The sequence below is a fragment of the Cyprinus carpio genome, chromosome B1, assembly GCF_018340385.1.
Source record: "Cyprinus carpio isolate SPL01 chromosome B1, ASM1834038v1, whole genome shotgun sequence".
Classification (NCBI taxonomy): domain Eukaryota; kingdom Metazoa; phylum Chordata; class Actinopteri; order Cypriniformes; family Cyprinidae; genus Cyprinus; species Cyprinus carpio.
In genome coordinates this window covers 21,019,107-21,043,221 of record NC_056597.1, presented here as the reverse complement: position 1 = coordinate 21,043,221, position 24,115 = coordinate 21,019,107, and the positions used below count along the sequence as shown (strand labels likewise).

The window sequence follows — 24,115 nt, the reverse complement described above, 5'->3', positions numbered from 1 at the left end:
AATGGATGCAACTGGGTGGTTGTATGAGGTGGAGGGATGAAGGGAACTTTAGGGGGTGGAACAGTAAGGCACTTCAAAGCTTTGATGTTGTGAGCCCCTAAATGAAGGCGACTGAAGGTCCGTGCTAATGGGAGCCCATGGGGAGATGAGAGAAACTGTAGCAGACATAGCTGTAAAGAGAAAGTGAGAGCGAGTTTGTATGTGTTTTATGACTGAATGTGTTGATATTTAATAGAGTCAAAGGTTCTATTGATAGACTCCTTTTGTTGTCAGTGTAGGTTATGTACTGGTCTGGTATTTGTAATATTAGTTGCATGTGTGTGAGCATGTTGAGCAATAAGTATTCTACTCATTTATCAATCCCATAAGCCCTTGCTCTTGCAACCTCAAAACTCAAGACTCGTCGTAAAACATCAAACTAATGTTCCTCATGGATCCACCTTGAAATGTTCAACACCACATCAACCCAATATGTTAACAATCCTTTATTAAATAATCATAATAACAATAATCATCATCATAAAAAGCACATTTTCTGTACAAAGTGTCCAAAGAGAGACTGGAATTATACCCAGTGCTGTGATTCTCAAGTATTTTGAGTGTTTAAGACAGACTAATGCTCCAAAGCAGTCTTTTTCAGGTCCAGAGCCGAGGCTGGAACAGAGTAGCTCCAAGGCACTTGCAAAAGTCCAGGGGTCCAGTAGCAAGAGTCTTTAAGAAGATAAGAAGTATGTGTATGGATCAAGCAGGGTTCAGTAGAAACATCTAGGCTCAGCTGTCAGTGCCTCAAAACTCCATATCAAAGATTCCGGACTCTCATTATGTGTCTTATTCTGCAGAGGTGTAGTGTGCTTTGGGTGCATTTATTTCCACCAACTCCAATGATGCGTTTTTGAGCATGTATGAGGGTAAGAAATCCCATCTGAGCAAGTAGGTAAAGATTTACGGCATCTGTCTTCCACCTTTTTCCAGGCTTTTTAAAACCACAGGGGAGCAGATTTGCAACCAAACCTGTCTCCTGTTAACATAAAGCCTAAGCATGGAAACAAAACTGAGTAAAAGAGAGAAAAATATAAATTGGAAATGAACTGCTGTATGATGTACATTTGAAAGCATTGGTGTTCCTCAAGCCTCTGTGTTAGGTCCTACATTGTTTGCACATAACCTAAAAGAACAGCAACTGTAAAATGTAAATGTAAAATTTTTTAGCTGAATTAATGTTGGTCACCACTGACAGGTTTTGTAACACTCATCTAGGCATCTCAAAAAGGATTTCAAGAAAATATATTAAATATTTCTGTGTACACTTTTTTTTTTACTTCAAATCGATCCAAATCTAAACTATTTTACCTCTTACAGACCTTTTAAACATTAATTTTGAGGTGTAAAAATATCTGTTTGACCCAAGAGCCAAGATATACTGCACCAACAGATTTTAGTCTTTTTTCTAGTCAATAACTGTAGCATTATTTAACGCCCAGAGAAAAAATAAGATAAATTTTATTTCAAACCCATCATTCAGTATATCTGTCAGCCTTTAAACCCTTATTTCACATTATTTAATGCCTGTTTGCTAGCTCAAAGCTCACACATGAGCTTGTCAGTCCTGTCTCCCAGTTACAGCAATCCATAGGTTGCACTGACAAAATCCTCAGTCGTTTTAAACAAGTGTGGTGCCTTTTTTTCAAAACACAATCCACAAAACACACTTTGCCGAAAACTAAATCTAAGAACCCTCAATCTGTCTTACTTTTCCATTTCCAAACTGTCAGACTGACAAGAGAAACAAAATGGTTGGCTGAAAGCAATGGGTTGTAAACACACAATAATAATGACGTATAATCACCCTGGGCTACTGAACGTCTCTGAGAGGGAAAAACAATAAAGCAACATTAAATCCACCAGAGGCTTTAAAAACAATGCACCACATCCTAGGCCACAAAATGTACTTTTGGGAATGATGGTGGGCAGACGTTTGTGGCTCTGAAGTCCAGCCATAGATCTCCCACTTTAAAAACTAGACCTCTTGGAAATCTAAACTGATATACTCTCATCTTTTTGGAATAGGAGAACATTGATATGTATCGACATTTATTTTGAGGCTGAGCCCTGGAAAGGGTTTCAATCCTTGTGGCACCAAACTCTCTACTTTTGATGTAATCCAGTGAAAGACGAGGAAGTCCTTGGCAGCAGCGTTAGAGCTAAATAAGCACAACTGCTTGGAAAATAAGCTCCAGGAGAAGTTAAGTCTAGGAGCTCTCCAGCTGAGACGGACATGCATTCCAGGAATACTAAGAGATGAGGCTCGTCTCTTCAAAGAGTCAAATCGGGTTACTTTGAGGTCATTTTAGGATACTTGATATCTCCCCATCTGTTTTCCTCAAGCCTCGGAGCAGCAGCGCTGTTGGTTAAGCTTTACTTTGTGCTTAATCCCATCATACAGCTCGAAGTTGTAGTTCTCCAAAGTGGTGGACGAGCGTGACGTCAAGCCGCCGTATGAGCAGGTGCAGTAAAGAAGGAGGCCAGCGCACACAGCACCAAGAAGAACGCCCAGAGAGCTCATGACGATGATAGTCAGGAGAATGGGGTCCAGAGAATACAGCCAAGTGTTGTCCTTATCGACCACATGTGTCACCGGAGGCTCTGATGGCGTTTCGGCTGTGCTCCACTCTGGAAACTGGAAACCTACAACAACAAGAGGATGGGAGAGCACATAAAAAGGATGTTCTTGACAATCTCATGCACATAAACACATGTTTTTGGACTTAATACAATGGTAATATCATGGTATTCTTTGAAGGAGTATGATCTCCCCCCAAAATATTAATGGCATTAGATGGTAGCCTTCCAAAAAGTACTGTGGTAGTATCATGGTACAGTGAAGCATCAGACGGTACTATTTTATACGATGATACCGAAATTCAGCTACAATGGTTTTAAATGGTAAACCATGCTAGTTTTCAATTAAACCACAGTACTAACATGGCAAACAATTCTTTAAGTAAAAAAAGTAGTAAGATTTTTTTGTGATAATATGGTGTTATTTTTTGGGTTTTTTTGTTTTTTTAAAAATATAATATCATGTCCAAAAATCAAAGGTCTACCAGGTCCAAAAAAAAAAAAAAAAAAAAAAAAAAAAACATTTTTGTAAGTGAAAAAGTACCATGGTACTACCATGGATTTTGTGTAAGGACCACGGTATTCTTTAAAAGAATGTCATCTCCCACAAAATATATAGTGATTGTATCAGATAGTTATTTTGATACCATGGTAGAGTGATAGCATCATATGGTTATACCACGGTACTTTGAGATATACGTACCATGCTATTGAAATTCATGTACCACATTTTTTACGGTAAACCATGGTGCTTTCAAGAATACCACAGTATGGCACATGTTAGTGCCATTTAATTGAAAAAGGACAATGGTATTAACATATTTTACCATTAACATGTTTACAATGTATTCTTTGAAGTATTTTGGAGTAAATACCTTAGTACTCCAAAGTACTTAAAAGAATACCATGGTATAACCTTGGTAAATTAATATAGTAATCAGTGCAATTACTGTACTTGTACAACATGTTTTTGTAAGAATGTTTTGTTCAACACTACATCCTTTGAAGGCTAAACAGAAGTTTTTGTGTTTGTTTTCCCACACAGTATCCTATGGAGGAAGATACTTACTAATGGCTTGGTCTGTGGGAGAATTCTGTCGGCATGGTTGTTTTCAGCTGACAAAACTAAGCCGTAAACTCTTTTGTGGCACCCTGTGCCTTGCTAGCGCTTGCATTAGGCTTAATTAGGCTGCTTTTGACAGCGAGCTGATGCCAAAACTCGCACCAGCTGAGCTGCCTTTGTACTTTGACTGATATCTGTTGCATTTTATTAAAGCTTTTGCCCTTTTAGTTACAACAAATGTCTTCTGAGGTGATTGACAGCTTGTGTAGAGTGTAAGCTAAACACTGACTTCATTACATTGTATTAGAGTAGGGGGAAAATGAGAAAAAGATGGAATACATCGATAAAGGAAGTCAGGGAAAGTGAAAGAAAGACAGACGGAGGGGGGTGATAGTCTATAAGGATGAACAGATTTCGGGGTGGGTAATTAACTCGTCCTTGTCTTTTTTATTTATTTATTTAAGAGCCAAAACAAAGACATCTTTATGAGTTAGATGGATTCCAACTGTGTGATAGCGCGAAGGGAAGGGAAGGGCGGAAAGTCTGATAACCGGAGATGTTTTTTTGCTTTTCTGCAGAAATGCGGGGTGAGGGCGATGCGAGTATGAACAAACACATACATACTGTACCCACACAAACACACTGTAGAATGTCAGCTCAACCCTTATGCCCCTCAACAAACATATGCACAGATGCACTGTGAACTAACCTGAATTTATGTGGTCCTTCCCATTGAAGAGACGCCCATTTCCGACCGCTGGTTTTTTAACTGTGGACAGAAATGTAAACATTGTATTGAAATATATAATATGACACAAAATAATGTGTTTTGTGGTCAAAAAGCGCATATGCATTGAATTAAACTTCAGTACACAATAGGGCATTAGAGTCATCTTCACATCTTAACATTTGATTATTCAGAATTCTGATAACTTGCTCTAAACATATCAACAATACACAGTATCTAGCGTCAACAAACTTGCTAATTAACACTAATACCTGCTAAAATACAATAACCTGTAAAACAGAGTTTGTGTCACTCAAAGTGTTTGCATTCATGTACTTGTGTAAAGTATTGGGCCTTGGATTGACAGAGATCTAAATAAGTATATTTTGAGACTTGAGGCTAAGTAATAAATTATTAAAGGGTCGCAAGACATGTAACATAATTACAGGGTACAGAGAATAACATCATGTGACCTACATAATTACTAATTGAAGCACACCAGCATTTAAACATTAAGGGAACACACAAATATAGCAGCAAAAATAGGCCAATGTCTATTGTTACTGCTCTGATATAAATAGATATAAAAAGAAGTGAGGATTAAAAAAATAAGATTTTATTGTCACATTTTAAAAGCAGGTTTTCAAGACACAAATTCATCAAGCAAAAAAATATTCTGTTCACATTCGCATTTTAAACAATTTACTCATTTCAAAGTTGAGGTATAGGCTGACCACAGTTAGAAGGTACTTTTTAATAAAGCAAAGTGCATTATCATCATCATCCTCATTATTCTGATTAAATTCATAGTCTGTATCAGAAGCATCACCACCACCACCACCACCTAAGTAATCTTTGCAGTGCAATAAAAGGCCCATAACTTTCAAATGGCTTTATGGATCAGGTCACTTTGTTCCAAAAATGTCCAAGTCAGAGCCCGCTGTGTCTAAAAGCAGAGAAATCAATGTGAGAGCTTGCGCATCACGGATGTGAAGGCGGTAGCCTGACTGGATCCATTGTGAGCGATCTATTCTACCCAACTCCCCACCTCCGAGGAGAATGCTGTCGACTGTTCCACAACCCCTGAGCTGCCCGTGTCCAAAAGTACAGTTAGTATGAGTCATTTGGATTCGAGCAGAAATCGGCAGGGGTGTGAACATCAACCTCAATCCTCCACTCTTTGAAAAATAGACTGTTTTGCTTTATTAGAAGCTTCTCGGTTCAGGATACGCGATGCATTTAAGAGCCCGAGAAGAATGGCTGTTTGGCATCACGCCTCGCTGGGTGACGTGTTGACGGTGTTCTCGAGAGAGCGCTTGCACTCATTAATGTGGTTTCCCGAGTCGACAAGAGACACGGGGCGGGAGACGGAACGCCTTTAGCAGCTTTAATAAATGGTATCTGGTCCATTAACTAATTAAAAAATATTAAGAGTGAAGAAAGAAGGGGGGACACGGTTTAGGGAAGAAAAGAGCGATAAAGTGGCTGCTTTAAAAGCACATTGCATGACGGTGCCAAAACATCTCTTACCACCTCACACCAGGAAATGGCATTAAAAAGCCCCTCAGGAGCCAAGGGTCTTTATCCTTTTATTTCCATTTTGAACAGCTCTATACTTCTTATATCGACACGAAGACCTTTGAAATGCTTTTTCTAGATCCGCTGAATATTCTTAAAGGCATAGTTCACATGAAAATGATAATTCAGTCATCATTAACTCAAGTCGTTCCAAACCTGCATGCCTTTCTTTCATATGTGAAAGACAAAAGGAAATGTTTACACTTTTTCTATAAAATGAAAACACAAAAGGAGATGAACAGTGTAAATGCCAAACCACTGTCATTTGTTATAATGTCAAATTTGCCACCGTATTTGATTATACGCCAATGAAAATGAGATTTGAGCAAACAATGACTTTATTTTTGCTCACATAAATCTATCATGTGGTTCTATACAAAATGATATATGGTGAGGTAATTTTCACTTACATAAAGTTGCAGCATGAAAATTCTTTAAAATATTTCCTTTTGTCTTACACAGAAGAAAGGAAGACATGATAGTCTGAAATAACATTGCAGCAAGTTTTCATTTTGGGGAGACCTATTCCTTTAAATCCTTTAAAGTTACCCCTTTGGACATTTGTACTAAGGTAATACCTTGGAGTAGCATTGCAATACTATATGATAATCAAATGGTACTGCCACAATATGTTAGTGACACTCCCCTGTCCTAATACAGAACTGATTAATATAACCTATAAAACTGAATGACAACTCAATTCTGTAAATGATTCAATATGGCTATGAAAAAGCATATGGCAATCTTGGACAGCATTCACTGCTAATCACTCCTGAAGCTTCACAATGCTTCAATGAACCAAAATTGCTACCAGGTGTTGATATCTGCACAAGTTCTCTCCCACCCCAGTGCTCAGTGCTTCTTCATAGCATTGAGATGGAGAAAGGAAACAGCTGTCTTTGTTTACGGGACTTGTTTTTGGAGCCTCCACACCAGCAAGCGTTCGCTCAGAATAACACACGCCAACACACTTTTGGATGATCTTTGGGAAAAAAATGTGAGAAATGTGAGATAGAAAGGAATAACCTAGATACTGCCACAGAGAACACAGAAACAAACATAAAATATGAAGACTCCCTTGCTGAATCCCTCTTTCCCATAATTATCTTATCTCATTAGTGGCGCCATCCCTTCATTTAAGTTGAGCACATCGTTGATATAAAACCATGCCTAATAAAATGTTTAAAGTCAACATGAAAGAACATTTGCAATGCATTTTAGTTCCATAATGAAAAACTGTTAGATGGGACTCATTCAGTGAGAACTGATTGGATGGTGAAAAGATGGCGTTCCATACAAGGATAGAGTCTGAATGTGAGTTTACACATTCTTTCTGCTATTTTCAGTGAGGCTTTTTTATTATCTGGCATTAATTTATTGTGTTAAATATTGGCGAAGTTTTAAGAAAGGCTGTATTACATACAATTGAGGCCTAAAACAATTGTTGCCAATAACATTAAACAGTAATCGGTATGATCTAAGTTACATCAGTGGAAAAAAGAAACTCATTACACAAGCATTTTTCTCTTTGTAATAACAATGCATTGATCAACTGTTCACAATAAGACCAAGATAAAGAGACTCAATTTTGATTTCATGTTGACTTTAAAGGCAGTGTTCATTATGAAAGCATATGTTTATATCATCTTAGGTAGACTCTCCATTTATCAGACTTAACTCAAGTTGTTTACATGCAGAAACCTTTTAAGCAATACTTCACCTTCCCTTATTACTAATTAAATCATGCTTGCTTTGTATTCAAAAAGTGCTAAGAAGCACATTCTCAGAAATGGAGCCTCCGTCCATATGCTTAAATTTATCTGAAAGCTTCATGTTCTCTCTTTTTAACCAAAGGTCTGTTCCCATGTTCTTCTATAATCAGGTAAAGTACTCGTAATCAATCTCAGGGACTAGTCAAAGTGCAAACATTGTGGCATGTCCACAACAGCGCTGAAGTCACCGATGTTCTGACCTTGTCCAATCACATTGATTTAACATAAGTACAGCACACTGGATCAAGGTCAGTCCAGGATCAGTGATTGAGGTCACTGGATAACACGTCCTCTTGGCTTGCCGTTCATCAAGAGGCCAGATACAGATTTGCTCTTGGAGAAGTTCCCTCCTGATGAGTACGAGCTGGCTAGATGTCGTAAACAAGCGGAGAACGCTAGTAAGACAGGGTCATCAGTATCCAAGAAAGAAAAGAACAAGAACAGAACGAGGAAACAGAAAAATCGAAGTGTTGGGTTCAACTGGAAGCATTCGAATCCAAGCATCTGAGAGCGTTCTTTGAGGTTCTCCTCCAACTCTTCAGTCTGAGATCTGCATTTGTCAAGGACTTCCTTCAGGAAGTCAGCATTTGCAGCCAAACCTCTAAACCTTCAGTCCAGGTGGTCACCAGTAGGAATTCCCATCGCCCTTCTCAACCCATACAGTCAACTTGGGTGTCACCCCAGCCCTGTGCATGCCGCCGTTTGGGTAATGTGCATTGTGGGGGCTGTAGTAGGCCATTGTGGGTTGGTTCCTCCTGGCCGTAAGATGGCGACAGCTAATGGCCATGACAATGACAATGAGCAGGAACAAGATGGCTCCTCCACCAGCCATTATGTAATACCAGTTGGGCAAAACAGGTGGTACTGACAGCGTATCTATTGTTGGCTCACTCTTGCCTGGTAGGTCTCCCCCTGGTGGAGAGATATACAAACTGTGAAACACACCACACTGCTGCTATGTTCAAACGCAAACACACTAATGCCATGAAAGATGCTGCATTGACTGATTTGGCATAAGCTTCATGCTCCATGTTTCACTGTTCGAAATCACCATAAAATAACCTCTTTCCAGTAGTAGAATAGTTGTTGAGGGATCTACGTTCGGTTTGCATAGAGGCATGTACAGTGAAACAATGGGAGTGAATGCAGTGCTGTTATGTAACGTGCTTTCAAATAGGCACCTGAGTCAGACTCCAAGCATGTTGCAAATAAACACTGCCCCGCTCTAGTCCTGGGGAGTGGGAATGCCATACTATAAATCTGGATTTTGTTTTGCATGCTGGATTTTGGGACAAGTCTCTCTCCAGGACTACTCAAAGGGCAGGTGGATACATGAACACAAGTGCTGGTAGTTCTCCAAACCGTTATGTCTTAGGGGTACATTGGGGCTGCATTCAAAACAAGAGGCTGTTTTGCCAAGCAGAGGCACATGCATTCTGTTCTCCCTCTGTTCAATCTTCTGGTTCTTGCAGAACGCTGACAGATAACTGATCACTGTAGGAGTTTTTAATAGGGTCGGGCATTGCCAACTTCATCAATACATCTTGATGCACCACTATATCAGAAATGGATCACAACTGAGATTGAGAGAGACCCAATGTGACTGTGTGAGAGACTGAGGATGTGGAATCTTTTTTGTATTCTCGCTTCAATTTTGTCAAGGATGCCATGTTTTAAATTATTATGACTTCCATAAATCTGGCATTTCTATTCAATTTTCTTTATAATTATTTACATTTAGAGCGGCTGAAAAGGGCGATAAATGTGTAACTTTTCCACCACTTTGATATTTTCTCGATATTTGATATGAACTCTAAGAATTATACAAATGCACACATAACAAACTAAACTAAAAAATAATAAATAGATAAATAATTAAGGTAAATGAATACACAGAAAAAAAAATACATAAATTAGTGCTGTCAAACGATTAATCGCGATTAATTGCATCCAAAATAAATATACACAGTACACGCACATATATTATGTAAACAAAAACCTTTATTTTGGATGCAATTAATCGCGATTAATCGTTTGACAGCACTAACCTTTATTTTGGATGCAATTAATCGCGATTTATAGTTTGATAGGTATTTTTATAATTTAAGTTAAATACGTTAAAAAAGTAAATACAATATAAAATAAAATATAACATCAATATATGGAACTAAAGAACAGATGCAATATCTTTGGGGAAAAAGTCACTACAGATTTATGGCTAAATATGCATACATTCAGTTTCTCAGTTAAATTACAACCATTAAACCACCTAGTGTAACACTCCAAGAGTTGTGATAGGCTTATTTTCACACCAGCCACAACGCTACTGGATGAGTTCAGCTGCTCTAGAAAGCCAACGTGAAGCGCCACGTGTTGAATTTAAATTGAAACAGCTTTGAGCAATTTCTGACACACTGAAAATAAAAACAACCCTATATCTTGACGAAAACAACCAAAATAGTAATAAATATTACGATCACACAACAAGTGGAAGCAGAGGTTCTTGTCAGCTCTGCTTTGTCTATCTCACAGATTAGTAAGCACTGTGTGAGAAGCGAACATTCGAGAAAAGAATGACACCAAAAAAAAACAAAAAACAGTTCTCCAGGGACTCCAAGGAGACATACCCTGAGTCTCTGATGCAATGCTGCCATCTGAGCAGAACCCGGCACAGGCAGACATCTTGTTAGGCTGTATTCAGCTACGGAGCATGACTGAGCCACTCATTAGGGAGAGTGACTTGGCTCTGCATGTGTCTTTTATTGACACTCATTTCACAAAAGAAAGTGGAGGTGCTAATATGCTGGTAGCTTGTTTGGGTATTCCCTCCAAAGAAACCAAGTTTAAAAAAAAATAAAAAAATATTGGAGTGCCAAATATATATATAAAAAAGCATCATACTGCTTCGGTGTCCAGTGTTGGACTGCAGTCCATGTCTATGTGTCCATGACAAATACTCAGTTCTCAAGGGATCCTACACCTTTCTCACTATTCCCATGCCTTTTCTAGTTGTTTGTGATTACAGATCATCATTAATGAAAAATCATTAGACTGATGATTTAATTTTTTTCTGTCAGGTACCAATTTTTGAAACAAATGCATTCTAGAAGCATACAGGTGACTGCTTTTCTTCAACTGTTCTATAAAGAAGTAATTTATAGCTGTCCATGTTATATCTAAAATATTTTTTTTACACAAGGATCAGCAGAGTGCAGGATCAGCTATTCATAAAAATAAAATGTGTGTTTTAGAGTTTAAATGTCTCCAATAAAACGACAACAGGCATGCATTTACATATGAACCTATGAACTCCTTTTCTTCCTTTTTTTTTTTCTAGCATCATTTGCCATCCAATGAGTCACAAAGGAGTTCCTTTAGCAGATAGATGTAGAGTATATTCATTACATACATTTTCGAGATTTTCTATAGACTATAAATATAGTATCAAATGTTTGGTAACACTTTAGTTTGGGCACCAGTTGTCACTATTAACTAGTTGCTTATTAGCATGCACATTACTAGCATATTGGCTGTCTATTAGTACTTACAAAGCACATACTAATGCCTTATATTTTAGACAGCATTTTAGATCCCTTAAAGGGGTCATCTGATGCGATTTCAAGTTTTCCTTTCCTCTTTGGAGTGTTACAAGCTGTTTGTACATATATAAGATCCCTAAAGTTGCAAAGACTAAAGTCTCAAACCCAAAGTCTCAAACCCAAAGATATTCTTTATAAAAGTTAAGACTCGATCACGCACTCCTAAAACACCTCACTTAAACACGTCCCCACATGTCTACGTCACTGTGTGGGAAGATTTGCATAACACCGCCCAAATGTTCATGCAAAGAAAGAAGGAGTAACTTTGATTCTCGCTGTAGTATTGTTGCAGCCACCGCCATGTTGTGGAGACGCTGTGTGTTTCATTGTGAAAGTGAAACTACTTTGTTTGGCCTTCCAAAAGCAGACACAACTAGAAATCAGTGGTTAAGTTGTATTTACAACACTGTTTCAGAACAGTTCAAACCAAATATTTGTGTGTGTGCAACGCATTTAACAGAGGACTGTTTCCTGAACCTACAATGCCGGCTGTTCCGATTCACAACCTGTAAGTATGTTTTCATATTTAAAGAATTTGTCACTGATGATTCAAACTCGAGTTTTGAGAAAAGTAGCATAGAGTAGCGCTTGTTGTTTGTCATTTCTCCAATCACAAATGCAGACATGGTTTTGCGGTGCAATACGATAGGCAACGCAATGTGTAAAAAAACAATATAAGTCATTATAATCCATAATTATGTCCCCACTGGATACAACAAATGCCTCGTTTGTAATGGGTTTTATTGGTTTTGTCTCGTCACGCTGGGACATGGCATCACAGTATGGTAAGGGGTGTAACATTTCCATCACACGCTTGAGGCATTCGGCCAATCACAATGCACTGAATAGCTGGCCAATCAGTGTACACCTCGCTTTTCAGAACGATGAGCTTTGTAAAAATCGACGTGTTTCAAAAAGGCAGGGAATAGAGGCAAAACAATAATGTACAATATGTGGAAAATAATGTGTTTTTTGAACCTTTAAACCAGATAAACACATTGCATTACACCAAATACACAAAATAATGTTATTTTTAGCAACATCATATGACCCCTTTAATCTTACCCCATACTTAAACTTAACAACTACCCTACTAACTATTAATAAGCTGAAAATTAGGAGTTTATTGAGGCAGTAGTCATAGTTAATAGTTAAAAGTGAGAATTGGTCCACAAACTAAAGTCTGACCAAATGGTTAAACCCTAAAATATGCCCAAATATGTCCATAGGAATGCATAAGTGTTAGCATGGCTGAATGGAGAAGATGTCTCAAAAATAGACTGACAGGATACCCATCTGGTTTGGACTGCTACGAATAGCCAATGACATCAAACGATACAATACTGACACAACCTCAATGAGATTTGAGAGCTATGACAGAAGGGATGATGTTCAGCGAATAATGACTGGAATATTTCATGCAAGAAAGAAAGTCATACAATTTTGAAGCGACATGAAGGTGAATTTTCTGTTATTTCTGAGGAACTATTCCTTGAATGCCAAATTGTGTCACATTGTGGCAGATCAGCCTCATGGGTTCAGCAGCCAGCTGACAGCCCATGTTTGAGCATCTTTCCCAACTGGGACCTTAAATATGTCAAAAACGGATTGGTCACCTCAAATAACCGACCCAACCCCAGGCTCCTCAACTCACTGCATAAATATCGCATGCTAGGAAGTAAAACGAACCCTAGATCATTGCTGTAAACAATAACTGCTGAGCAGGGCAGAGAGCAGGAAGTGCAAACATTCACACTCAAGGCAGAGAGTTTAAACTCACCGGTCATATCTGGAGGGAACGCAGCAAAAGGCTCTAGATGAGGAAGAGAAAGATGGAGAGAGGCAGAGAAAGCAAGAAAGACAAACAGAGCAAAATGTTAATCTGCAATATGAGGTTAACGGTGGGGTACATCCATGCATTACTGTATTAGATGCTGAGGACTATGAAAACATGCACTGAATTTCATAAAATTTTGAATAACCTACATCAGAGACCACAAAGGAAATCAATCCTTAAAATGGTTCCTGAAATATTTAACCCTCAAATCAAAAGAAAACAGGACCATTAGTATATATTAATAAATATATTACTATTATTAGTATTATTATTATTAATTTATTATAATAGAAACAAATATAGTACCTTGTTTTTTTTTTTTTTTTTTTTTTTTTTTAATTAAAATCTATATATATTTACTAAGAACAAATACTGTCCAAAGATTGACTTTTTCAAAAAACAATTGTAATAATAATTAAACATTAAACATTCTGGATTTATTTATTATTATTATTATTTTTTTTTACATATTAATACAGGAATGTGTGTATCACAGTACATATCACTTTTACTTTCACTGAATCATTTTAAATGGTCCTTCTGTTGCTAATGAATTTTTAAAAGTATAAATATTGTATGAGATGCATAATGGTCATTAAAATAATGTAACAATGCAAAAAAAATCTTAATTTTGAATAAGTTACGACCTGGACATGTTCTTAACAGATTTTGAGATTCACCCAGGTGCTGTTTCCAAATACAATTACTTAAGAGCATTTTTTTCCTTCAGCTAAATTATCTGTCCTGGACCCCCATTCAGTGCTCAGATAAGGCATTTTGATTCTCAGTTTGCTGGTACAGAAGCGTGTTTTCAAGTTGTTTTCATGTTGTGATGGTTTTGTTTTGGGGAGCGAACATGGAGGGACAGAGAAGATTGCTTGAATTCTTGAAACACAAACAATTAGAAAAAGACTAGAAACTATTGTGGGGGCCAGCGGCTCCGGGATCTCTTTTTGGCGGGAACTGCGAGTCCAACTGCACAGGTCGACAATAACTCTCCCACCATGCTTTAGGAAGAATCACAGCAGGCGCATGGTGGAACATGAGCTCAGGAGGCTTCCAATTTTTGGATTCGAAATGAACCACCAAGTCCCGTAGCCTCGGAGTGAGCCAAGCTGCGACGCTGCGAGCCAAAAATGACTAAATCAGGGTTTTCAGTTATGGACTGGGAATCGTAGCAGCGGTGAGCACATGGTCACATTCTGATGTCTTTAAGACCATAAACCACAAAGCTTCTGTGCGAGATCCATCCTCAAAAAGCTCGGGCTATCAGCTAATTCCGTTAAAAATCTCTGTTTACAAACATGGAAGGAGAAGCGCAAAGGAAATAATGAAACATAGATTAGCATCGGGGCCCAGGGGTATTTGTGGCCTAGATTTGATTCTACATTTTGCATTTGATGGCAAACAACGAGCCGCAGTATTTTTTTGTGTGTGTCCTCCTTTCATGTTTGAGAAGCTCTTTGAGATAGTAGCTGTGATGGCTAAGGTTTGATCACTGTAAATAGAGGGGTTTATGGAGAGAAATTCTCAACAAATTATGGTGAAATGGTGGAACCGGAATATGGCCGTCTGTAATGAAGAGATAAAAATGAACTTCACAGGAAACCAGAAAGAGCGTGGCAGGGAGAAACATCTGGTCGAGATAATGCAAGGCTTTTGCTTAAATTGCTGCTATGAATGACAACAAAAGGACAAACCTAATGATGGAAGAAAAAGATGAAACGTGCACACTTACGAGTACACTCCTCCAGTGGTGTATTCACACTCATGTGGATGTTATCGATCCAGATATGGCCTTTGGTACCCTCAAAAAATCCTTCGATTACCACCTGTGTGATGAAATATGAGAACATGTCACCATGATTTCTGACAGAAAGTCAAGTAAATGATGATTCAAATGAGTAATCATTTGGGCTGTCAATAGATGCAAGTAAATATCATGCTTTGGAGTTTTTAAGTGACATTAAAAGTCACATTTTACCTCACAATCAAAAGAAATGATGTTGTGCATAAAGAAAATTAAACCTATTTTGGGGCCGTAAAGATTTTGGTAATGAGACATTATCTCAGTTAATTTTTTAATTGTTTGAGCTTCCATTTTAGTTGCATGATTCTCATTAGAATCTCATTTTCAACTTTTTTAAAGTACGAAAAACCTTTATCATAGCAGTTAATAACAGTTAATATCATTGACTATAAGTGGATGCGAAATACATAAACCTACCAATATCCATCACTGTGACTTATTGCGCGAGGAAATAATTACGTTTTGACATCAGTTAATGAAAATGCGGTTATTTCACAGTAGTTTTTTCATTGACATTTATAAAATATTGCAAAAGTTTTGTGCAAATCTATAATGAAAATGAAAGGCAAATGATATTGTGTTGTTACCAACACTATTTATCATACATTACATTTTTCATATAATCCCATTTTATTGTATATCTTGTCTAATCTGCTCACCTGAAATTCATTAGGAGATCGAGGTATGATGGTCCGCCCTTCTTTCCAGATGGGCTCCTGGTCTCCACGGAGGGACCAGAGCAGGGTTTCCTCTTGGTGTTTGTTCTGCAGCAGGACCCTCAGTGTTCCCTGATCCTCCAGCTGATAGGAGAACATCAGGCAGAGAGGTCCAGTGTCGGGATCCACACTGGGACTGAACAGCCGGGCCTTCTGGCCTTGCGTCTCAGGACTGGCCTCAATGTACAGGTAGTTTCCCAAACCTGTGAGAGAACAAACACAGCAAGGCGTATCACACAGAGCGACAGATGAAAATGTTGCAGCCTTTTGGTTTTTCACATGCAATCTTGTTTATTCCCTGCTGGGCAAAAAGTGCCATTCAGCACATGACATTTTAACAGTCTGGTTTGTGTCACCGCGGGTCTGACCTATCAAACAGCGAGTGAGCACTTCCTCAACCCAAACTGTGTTTCCAAGCAACACGCTTCTCTTGTCCCGCCCGTCTAAACGTCATGCTGTGTGATTATACGGAAAAGTCAAGTGTGGGGAAAGTCAAGCACTTCATCATTAGTATTAGTGTCGTTCGTGAGCGACGGTAGCCCACTAGGCTCTACTGTAGGCACTTTAGGTGATGGCAGGTGTCTGTTTGCTAAGCCGAAAGTGAAAGAGCCTTAAGTGGGGGCAAGGCACGACCCCCACAGTGAAGAAAGAGTGGAGAGACAGGTGCGCACTCTTTTATCTCTCTATATATTTGTGAATAATCTTTCCAGACGTTTCAAGGTCAAAAGGATCTCGAAAAAAGCTCATGTGGTGGCGGCCCGGCATCTCTCTGAGTCATCCGATTGGACGAGGAGGAGACATGTGACCTATTGGAGTCTTTAACATTTTGAGTACTGTCAGAAAGCGCCTATAACACCTTGCAGCTGTCGGCATGGCTTGTTAAGTCTTTCAGGGAGAGCATTTAAAATATTCCAAGGCAATGAATTTAAAATAGGTTTAGGATAACAATCCCTTTAACTTCACTGGGAATGCATATATGAGGAGATGTGAAGGGGTGGGGAGCAAATATCTTTAATTTATGTGAAAAAAAAAATCCCCTTTTTGATCGCAAGTACTATATTTATAAAGGGAAACGAATAATGATCTCTTGAAAGAGGCTTTAAGTACATGGAAGTCTATGCAAAAATCCGCCTGGAAGGCAGGTGAAGGACTGGAATACATGGTTGGAAATGCAGTTCTCCACAAGAATCTGCGCCTTTTAAGTCTGAAAAGGTTTTTTGAACTTCCAGAAAGTAGGCCTGGGAAATTGCAATGCTTCTTACACTTTTAAATGGTTTTGGAACAAAATAAATTATTAAACAATATTGCTTAGCACCATCTACAACACATATATAATTATATGATAATGATATACACTACTGTTCAAAAATTTGGGGTAAGTAGAATTTTTTATTGATTTATTTTTAAATAAAAGTTATACTTGTATTCAGCAAGAAAGCATTTAATTGTTCAAAGGTGACAGTGAAGACTTTATAATGTAACAGAAAGATTTCTCAAATAAATGTTGTTCTTTTTTTAACAAAAATAAAATATTACACGGCTCTCCTGTTTTTAACATGGCAAATAATAATACAAATATTTCTTGATCAGCAAATTAAATTTCTAAAGGATTGTGTGACAATAAATTACATTTCAAAATAACTTTTTTAATATATTTTGATCAAATAAATGTAGCCTGACTGAGTGCAAGAGACTTCAGAAACATTTAAAATTTTTACCGACCACCAAACTTTCACAACAGCAGTGTATAATTGAAAATATACCAGATCTACAATATACATTAGTTGAATTCTATATTAATGTTTGGCAAAATTACACAGCCTACAGTTATAGTACTACGCCAAATAATTATTTATTGTGTTTATTGTAAATAATTAATGTAATTATTTATTGAATAATGCCATCCCAATCATATTACTGTTGCTGCCTTTTTATAAAAGCAATATGTCAGTCGAGACCAAGCATTACAATGATTTTACCATGTCAGCACTTTATTCTTAAATGTGGTGAAATGACTGCAACACATGCCCTAGAGTGTCATGTGAAATGGTAACTTATTTTACTTTCATAGTCTGATGCATTTCAGAATAAAACTAAATATGCATGAAGAAAAAATATAAAATGTGGAATTAAGCCAAACTCGAAAACTACAAGGGAGGCAAAGTTAAAAGCAAAGTTTTGCATGACATCATTTCTTTATTTTCCCAGTCATTCACCAGAAATCTTGCTTTCATATTGATAAATATGTATTTATCATATTTGATATACATGAAAATCTGCAGCCCACAGACTCCCACCTTTCAATCAAACAATAATTGTTATTTCTGTCTTCACTGCCATGCTTTGTTCCTGGTGTACACTTCTAATTGGGATGTGTCATGGGATAGAAATAGAGGGAGTGTGACAGTGTTCGGGAGGGAGAAAGGAGGAGAGCAAGCATGCCGAGCATTCATCCTGTTTTCCTCTTCTAGATCTCATGCCAGTGGCTGACATGTGGAAAGCAGAACGCCGTGTACAGAGGGAATGAGGTCACATGAGTTTACGCAAACACGTAGTGAAGTTAGAAAACTAAAAGGCTGTTCTGGAAACAGTCAAAGTGCCTCTCATCTGGGTGAGGTGTTAAAATGATTATGGGTAAACTGATTTGGAGTTAGAATTAAGTCATATTACATGAAGAACAGGGCACGAGATAACCCTGCTGAGTTTATACTGGCATCACTTTCTAAGTGGGTCCCGGCTGGTTAGTACCGGTTTGGTGCAAGTCAAGATGTTCACACCCAAAACTTTGCCAACATGATCTTTTATGGAGAAGCTGGTTGAATATTGGCATAAAAAAATGGCATATTTAAAAATAATGCTATATTATATATAAATAACAATATAAACAAAAAAGGGATTAATTAAACTGTTTAACTGTTTGTGTCCCTATAATATAATATAATATAATATAATATAATATAATATAATATAATATAATATAATATAATATAATATAATATAATATAATATTTGTGAGAGATTGTTTTTGTAAACGCTTTTTGTTTCCGAGCATGAACACAGACTAGAGCCTACAGGCATGACGACCTCTGTATGCATGTGAATGTGGAAAGGTGTGTGTGTGTGCGTGTGTGTGTGTGTGTGTGTGTGTGTGTGTGTGTGTGTGTGTGTGTGTGTGTGTGTGTGTGTGTGTGTGTGTGTGTGCGTGTGTGTGTGATACTCACTGTTTGAGCCCATGGAAAGATCTTGACTCTGACCCAAGGCGGTGCTTTTGCTGGAGCTGTGTAGCGCCCAGCTGAGGTCAGAATCCGGGTCAAGGGTCCAACCACACAATCCTTGCTCAAAATCACACAGTCCTTTGTGAGACGGCACGGAAGCGCTGGTAACTGACAGATAGAACACATCAATACATTCGCATTAATATTCATCAGCCTTGGCAAAACATTGGACGGCTAACGGCACTTTAAACTAAACTGAGTTTTGACCTTTGACTTCAGCTGCATCAATGTGCAAAAATATAAAATATCACAACAACTCTGCCAAAGAAGCCATGGAAAATGCTGATAGTGTAACTTATGTTAAAGAGATATGGATATTTATTGAACAAAAAAGTGGTATAAAGTGCTTAAAGGTCACATGCACATAATTATGTAGTTTTGAAATATTATATTGCTCCATGTATACACAAGCACTTCACTTAAGCAAAGTTTCCCTTGTGAAAATACATCTGTGCATTATTGGTAGACTGATTCGTTTCCATTTCACATATGCATGCAACAACAACCCAAATGCAGCTGATTTCTGGAGGTTTAATGTGTTTGTGAAATGTACTCAGGCTTAAATCATGTATTGTAAAATACATAGATCTAAACCAACCTGGACTGGGTTTCTGCATTGTGCTGGTTTGTACAGAGGAGGCTTGAGTTGGTTTGGATGTCTCTACAGCTGGTGTGGAGGTTTCTGCAGAGGAAACACATAATTAACAATCTTATCTTAACCAAGACCAGAATGCATTTCCATTCAAACAAATCTCTTTTTCTTTCCATTTCAAATGAGATTCCCTTTCATTTTAATTATGCAGCCAGCCATGAGTCAGATACTCGTAAATTAAATCATAAAGCTCCAATCTCTGAATTTATGCCAGCGCAGAGGCGAACATAAACTATGTGCACAGTATGCAATCCTGTGCAAAACTATAATTTTGTCCCCATATCGCCTGCAGGTTTTTGCATCTGTCTTAAATGATGACATCAGACTGATGGATGGCGTTGCTTTAGGGAGAAAACCCAGACGAGCCATGGGGTGTTGAATGAAAACAACACATGTATACATATATGCATACTAATATACAGGACCTTCAATCCATTATGTGTTAAAAAAACAACAACAACAATTAAGGTATTTAAAAAAAAAAAGTGCAAAGATTAAGTTTACTTTGAACTGTAGGTACCAAAATGCCTTCTATAACGCCTGAAACATTTTCACCACTATATACAGTATATACTGTATTTTAATGGAAAACAGACAAAAATAGAGGTTAAGAAATTATTTATGTAAAGACGTTTAAGGGAGTTGTGATTTTTCTTCCTTGCAGAACAATATTCAGATTTCTAGAGGGTGAAATAATAGTTTAGCAATCTTGTACATTACCTTACAAACAAACAGAATCAAGTGAAAAGGTTTTAGATTAACTAAGTAAAGAAGTACATCTAACATACAAACCAAACGGTCACTCACAGTAGTTTCTGCAAAGGAAGCGAATCGGTGCATACATTAATATTTTGAATTCATAAAAGGTGAGCCACAGCTGGTGATATTTGTCACTGTAATGCCATGGCCTTTTCTGAAGCAATTAGCCAGCTAATACCACTTCCTCTGCCCTATCGCTAACTGCCTCCCTCTCTACACCATCCCTTTTCCCTCCATCATTCTTTCATTTGCCTCCACACCTGCAGTCTCTGTCCATTTGTTTTTCTTTATCTTCTGATTCAATTAGTGCAGGCATGACAGATAAATATCATCACCTGTGTGGGACTACGCTCGTGCACGTGTACACATATGTGCAAACACTCTCCACGCCTTGAAGATGCTCTGTCAGTGTTTAAAGGTCGCTGTGTGTCATGGTGTAACAGAGTCGGCGTCAGAGCAGATCTACTGGAGGGGCATTGGATCATCGGCGGGGGGGCACTGTCGTTTGATAAAATTTTTTTGACGCATTGGCAACATCATAGTAGCATGGAAATCCAGACCTAAATCTGAAAGATCTATATAGAATGACAATGAAAGATTTAAGGCCCGTTCACACAAAAGAACGATGACTATAAAGATAACGATATTAGCGTCCACACCAGCGAACGATATCTTCTGTTTATTCTAAGCGCACGCTCGTCTGGCGCTTTAAATTCTTGAGCGCGTTACAACAGGATGGATTCTGATTGGCTGTCAATTTTTTTATCGTTCATCAGCTGGGAAAAAAAAACGTTTTGAAAGTGATTCCAACGATATCGTTTTTCTTTGTCTTTATCGTTATAGTTGTGGTGTGGACGCTGCTGTTCTTTAATACTGAGAACGATTTTTAGAACTATATCTTTATCGTTATCTTTATAGTTTATCGTCCTTGGTGTGAACGGGCCTTTAGACTTGGGGTTTTATCTAAAAGAGGAACAGAAGACAGCGCTGAAATTTGCTGTTTTGCCGACCGGATACGGTTCCAATGATCTATATAGAATGACATTCTACCCTATAATGTTAGCTCCAATGATCTATCTATATAAAATGTCATTATATAATTTTTTTTTTTTTTTTTTTTTTTTTTTTTTTTTTTTAATACCTGTCTTGATTCCTAATACACAACAGATGACGATTGTTAGGTTAAACGTTCAGAATACGATTCAATATAAGGTTAGTATAGCCTAGTTCAGCACGTCAGCGAATGGACAGCGACTCATTCTCGCGTTCTATGAGTTCAGTAGCCTACATTTTTGGGAAACGCGCGAGGAATTGCGGCTAACGTTTATAACCTTGCACGTAGAGAGCGCTTTTAAGAGCTAAGATATGCTAGGCTACATCGAGGGAAACCCGGCCCAGAACAGATAGCCTAAACAACAGAACAGGACAGAAAATAATAATATAAATATAATATAGGCTAAATAAAAAACATAAAATTGGCCTACAATGAATAGCTATATATTTTTTATACTTAAATAATTTACAAATTACGACGACAAAAATAAAACACTGAATCAGTTTGAAGCTTTGAAAAACCGGCAAAAAAAATGTCCCCATCAGACAAAGTGTTTTCGTATAGATGTTTCTGAAAACTTAAGGCTTTTTTTCTTAATAAAACGAGTTGGACATCATCACACAAATGTCTGCGTATGGACCAACAGAAGACTAAAATTCGCCTGCAGAGAATAAGGATGTCACAACAATAATGAGCCACTCACACAGGGTATAAGGTTTAACTGATTTTGTAGTTTTTGATTTGCGTAGAATGCAAATTCTGTAGAACTTGAGAAATAGATAAAAGAAAAGAAAATACAGGAAATGGAAAAAAATAAAATACAGAAAATACAAAGTGTGCTTCAACAAATAAAATAATTTCTTTAAACACCGTTTTTTCTTAGGGTTTCAAGGACTTTAAATACTCTAAAGGACTCATTTTCTAAACAAAATAAATAAAGGACAAAAATAAATGTATTTTCTGCTATTACTTTATGCTAATACTTGGTTTTAACCTGGGTTACACACCTCCCAACAGTTTATGCACGCACCAAGCAGAAATGACATAAGCCCGTATATCTTTACAGACAGCCAAGTATAAAACACAAATGCAGTTAGAACCCACAAACATTCATCAACAATTCACCTGTTTTTTTTTTTTTTTTTTAATTAGCTGCTAACAACTGTCTATAATATAGACGGACAAACTGTTCTTCAACTTGAAATGGATTTTGCGCGCGCGCTGCAAATCAAATGTAACAAGTTTACTCGGCGACCAATAAGCATTCACCATGACGAAGCCTAGTAACGTGCCATGAGCAACCAAAATTATGCATTTTCCCCATTATTTTTATTTTATTTACTTTAAGTTACAGTTTGAACATTTAATATTAAAATAATAACTAAAAGGGATTTTTTTTTTTGGGCCACGCCATGGCCTGTAGGAGGGGCATCAATGACCGCTAGGGGGGGCACGGCCCTCGAATGCCCCACCACAGCGCCGGCACTGTGGTGTAATGATTTTGACCTTTCAGAGATGTGTGTCACGGTGTCTGTTCTGTGTCTCCCTGGGTGGCCACTAGAGGTCTCACTTCCCCTTATTGTCACCTTCGTAAGAACTACATTTCCCACTAGCCTTATCTGTTCATCACTGTTCATTGTGTTCAGCTGTCACCACTTACCTTGTTTGCAGCTGTCTATAAATACCCTGGTTGTTTCTGTCATTATTACGGAGTCCTTGTTGAATGTCACCCTGTGTTTTCCTGGTTTCCCCTGGTTTTTCGTGTTTCTGGATGTGGTTTATGTTTCTTGTGTTGGACGGATTACCTGGATGTTGACCTTTGCCTGGATGTTTTCTGATTTTGGATTGCCTCAATAAAACACTGCACTTGGATCTACCTGTCTGTGTGCGTGTCGTGACAGAAGGACTCCGTCATGCCTAGATCCAGCGGTGTGGGATTTCGAATCTGTTCCCCAGCCACCATGGAGGAACGGAGGGGGGGAGATTCCGGAACTTAACCACCCTTCGTCCAAAGGGGGAGTGAGGTGGGTGGCCTGGCGCAATTGTTTTGGACCATGGCGGTTGGGCTAGGTTATAATGATGCAGCACTGAAAGACTTATTTAACAATTGCCTAGATGATCCTTTGCCTCAATGGGAGATGATGGGGCTGGAGATCCTGGACTTTTGGGGTTTTACTAATTACCTGCACCATCGTGCTCGGTGGGATACATCGGCTGATCCAGCGCCACAGTACAAGATGGCCGCCAGCCCAGCGCCACAGCACAAGATGGCCGCCAGCCCAGCGCCACAGCACAAGATGGCCGCCAGCCCAGCGCCACAGCACAAGATGGCCGCCAGCCCAGCGCCACAGCACAAGATGGCCGCCAGCCCAGCGTCACAGCCCAAGATGGCCGCGGAAACAGTATTAAGTTATTTTTCCAGGATGTGCCAGATCCCAGAGTTTCCCGGGAGTGTTCACATCACGGCCGCTGAGCCAGCGCCAATGGCCAAGATGGCCACCAGTGCAGCACCACAGCACAAGATGGCCGCCAGCCCAGCGCCACAGCACAAGATGGCCGCCAGCCCAGCACCACTGCACAGGAGGGTCGAATCTACACCTGTGTTGGCAGACAAGATGGTTGACTCAACGCCTGAGTCTTCCGTCAAGGAGCCA

At 38.5% G+C, this 24,115-nt stretch overlaps 1 protein-coding gene across 3 annotated transcripts in view; it reads right to left on the bottom strand.

Annotated features, from left to right (window-relative positions):
* Window positions 1-470: 470 nt before the first annotated feature.
* Window positions 471-24,115, bottom strand: part of LOC109069615 (neuropilin-2-like) — a 77,684-nt gene continuing 54,039 nt past the window's right edge. The window contains exons 11-17 of one of the 3 annotated variants that reach the window (XM_042716997.1): window positions 19,595-19,678; window positions 18,943-19,104; window positions 15,665-15,924; window positions 14,934-15,027; window positions 13,139-13,171; window positions 4,392-4,451; window positions 471-2,685 (exon numbers count right to left, since the gene is read on the bottom strand). In XM_042716997.1, the coding sequence (XP_042572931.1) occupies window positions 2,381-2,685; window positions 4,392-4,451; window positions 13,139-13,171; window positions 14,934-15,027; window positions 15,665-15,924; window positions 18,943-19,104; window positions 19,595-19,678 (998 nt within the window). In that variant the 3' untranslated portion in view covers window positions 471-2,380. Of the gene's footprint in view, window positions 2,686-4,391; window positions 4,452-5,003; window positions 8,672-13,138; window positions 13,172-14,933; window positions 15,028-15,664; window positions 15,925-18,942; window positions 19,105-19,594; window positions 19,679-24,115 lie in introns of those variants that run through there. The other 2 variants (XM_042716998.1, XM_042716999.1) reach the window with 2 other exon arrangements.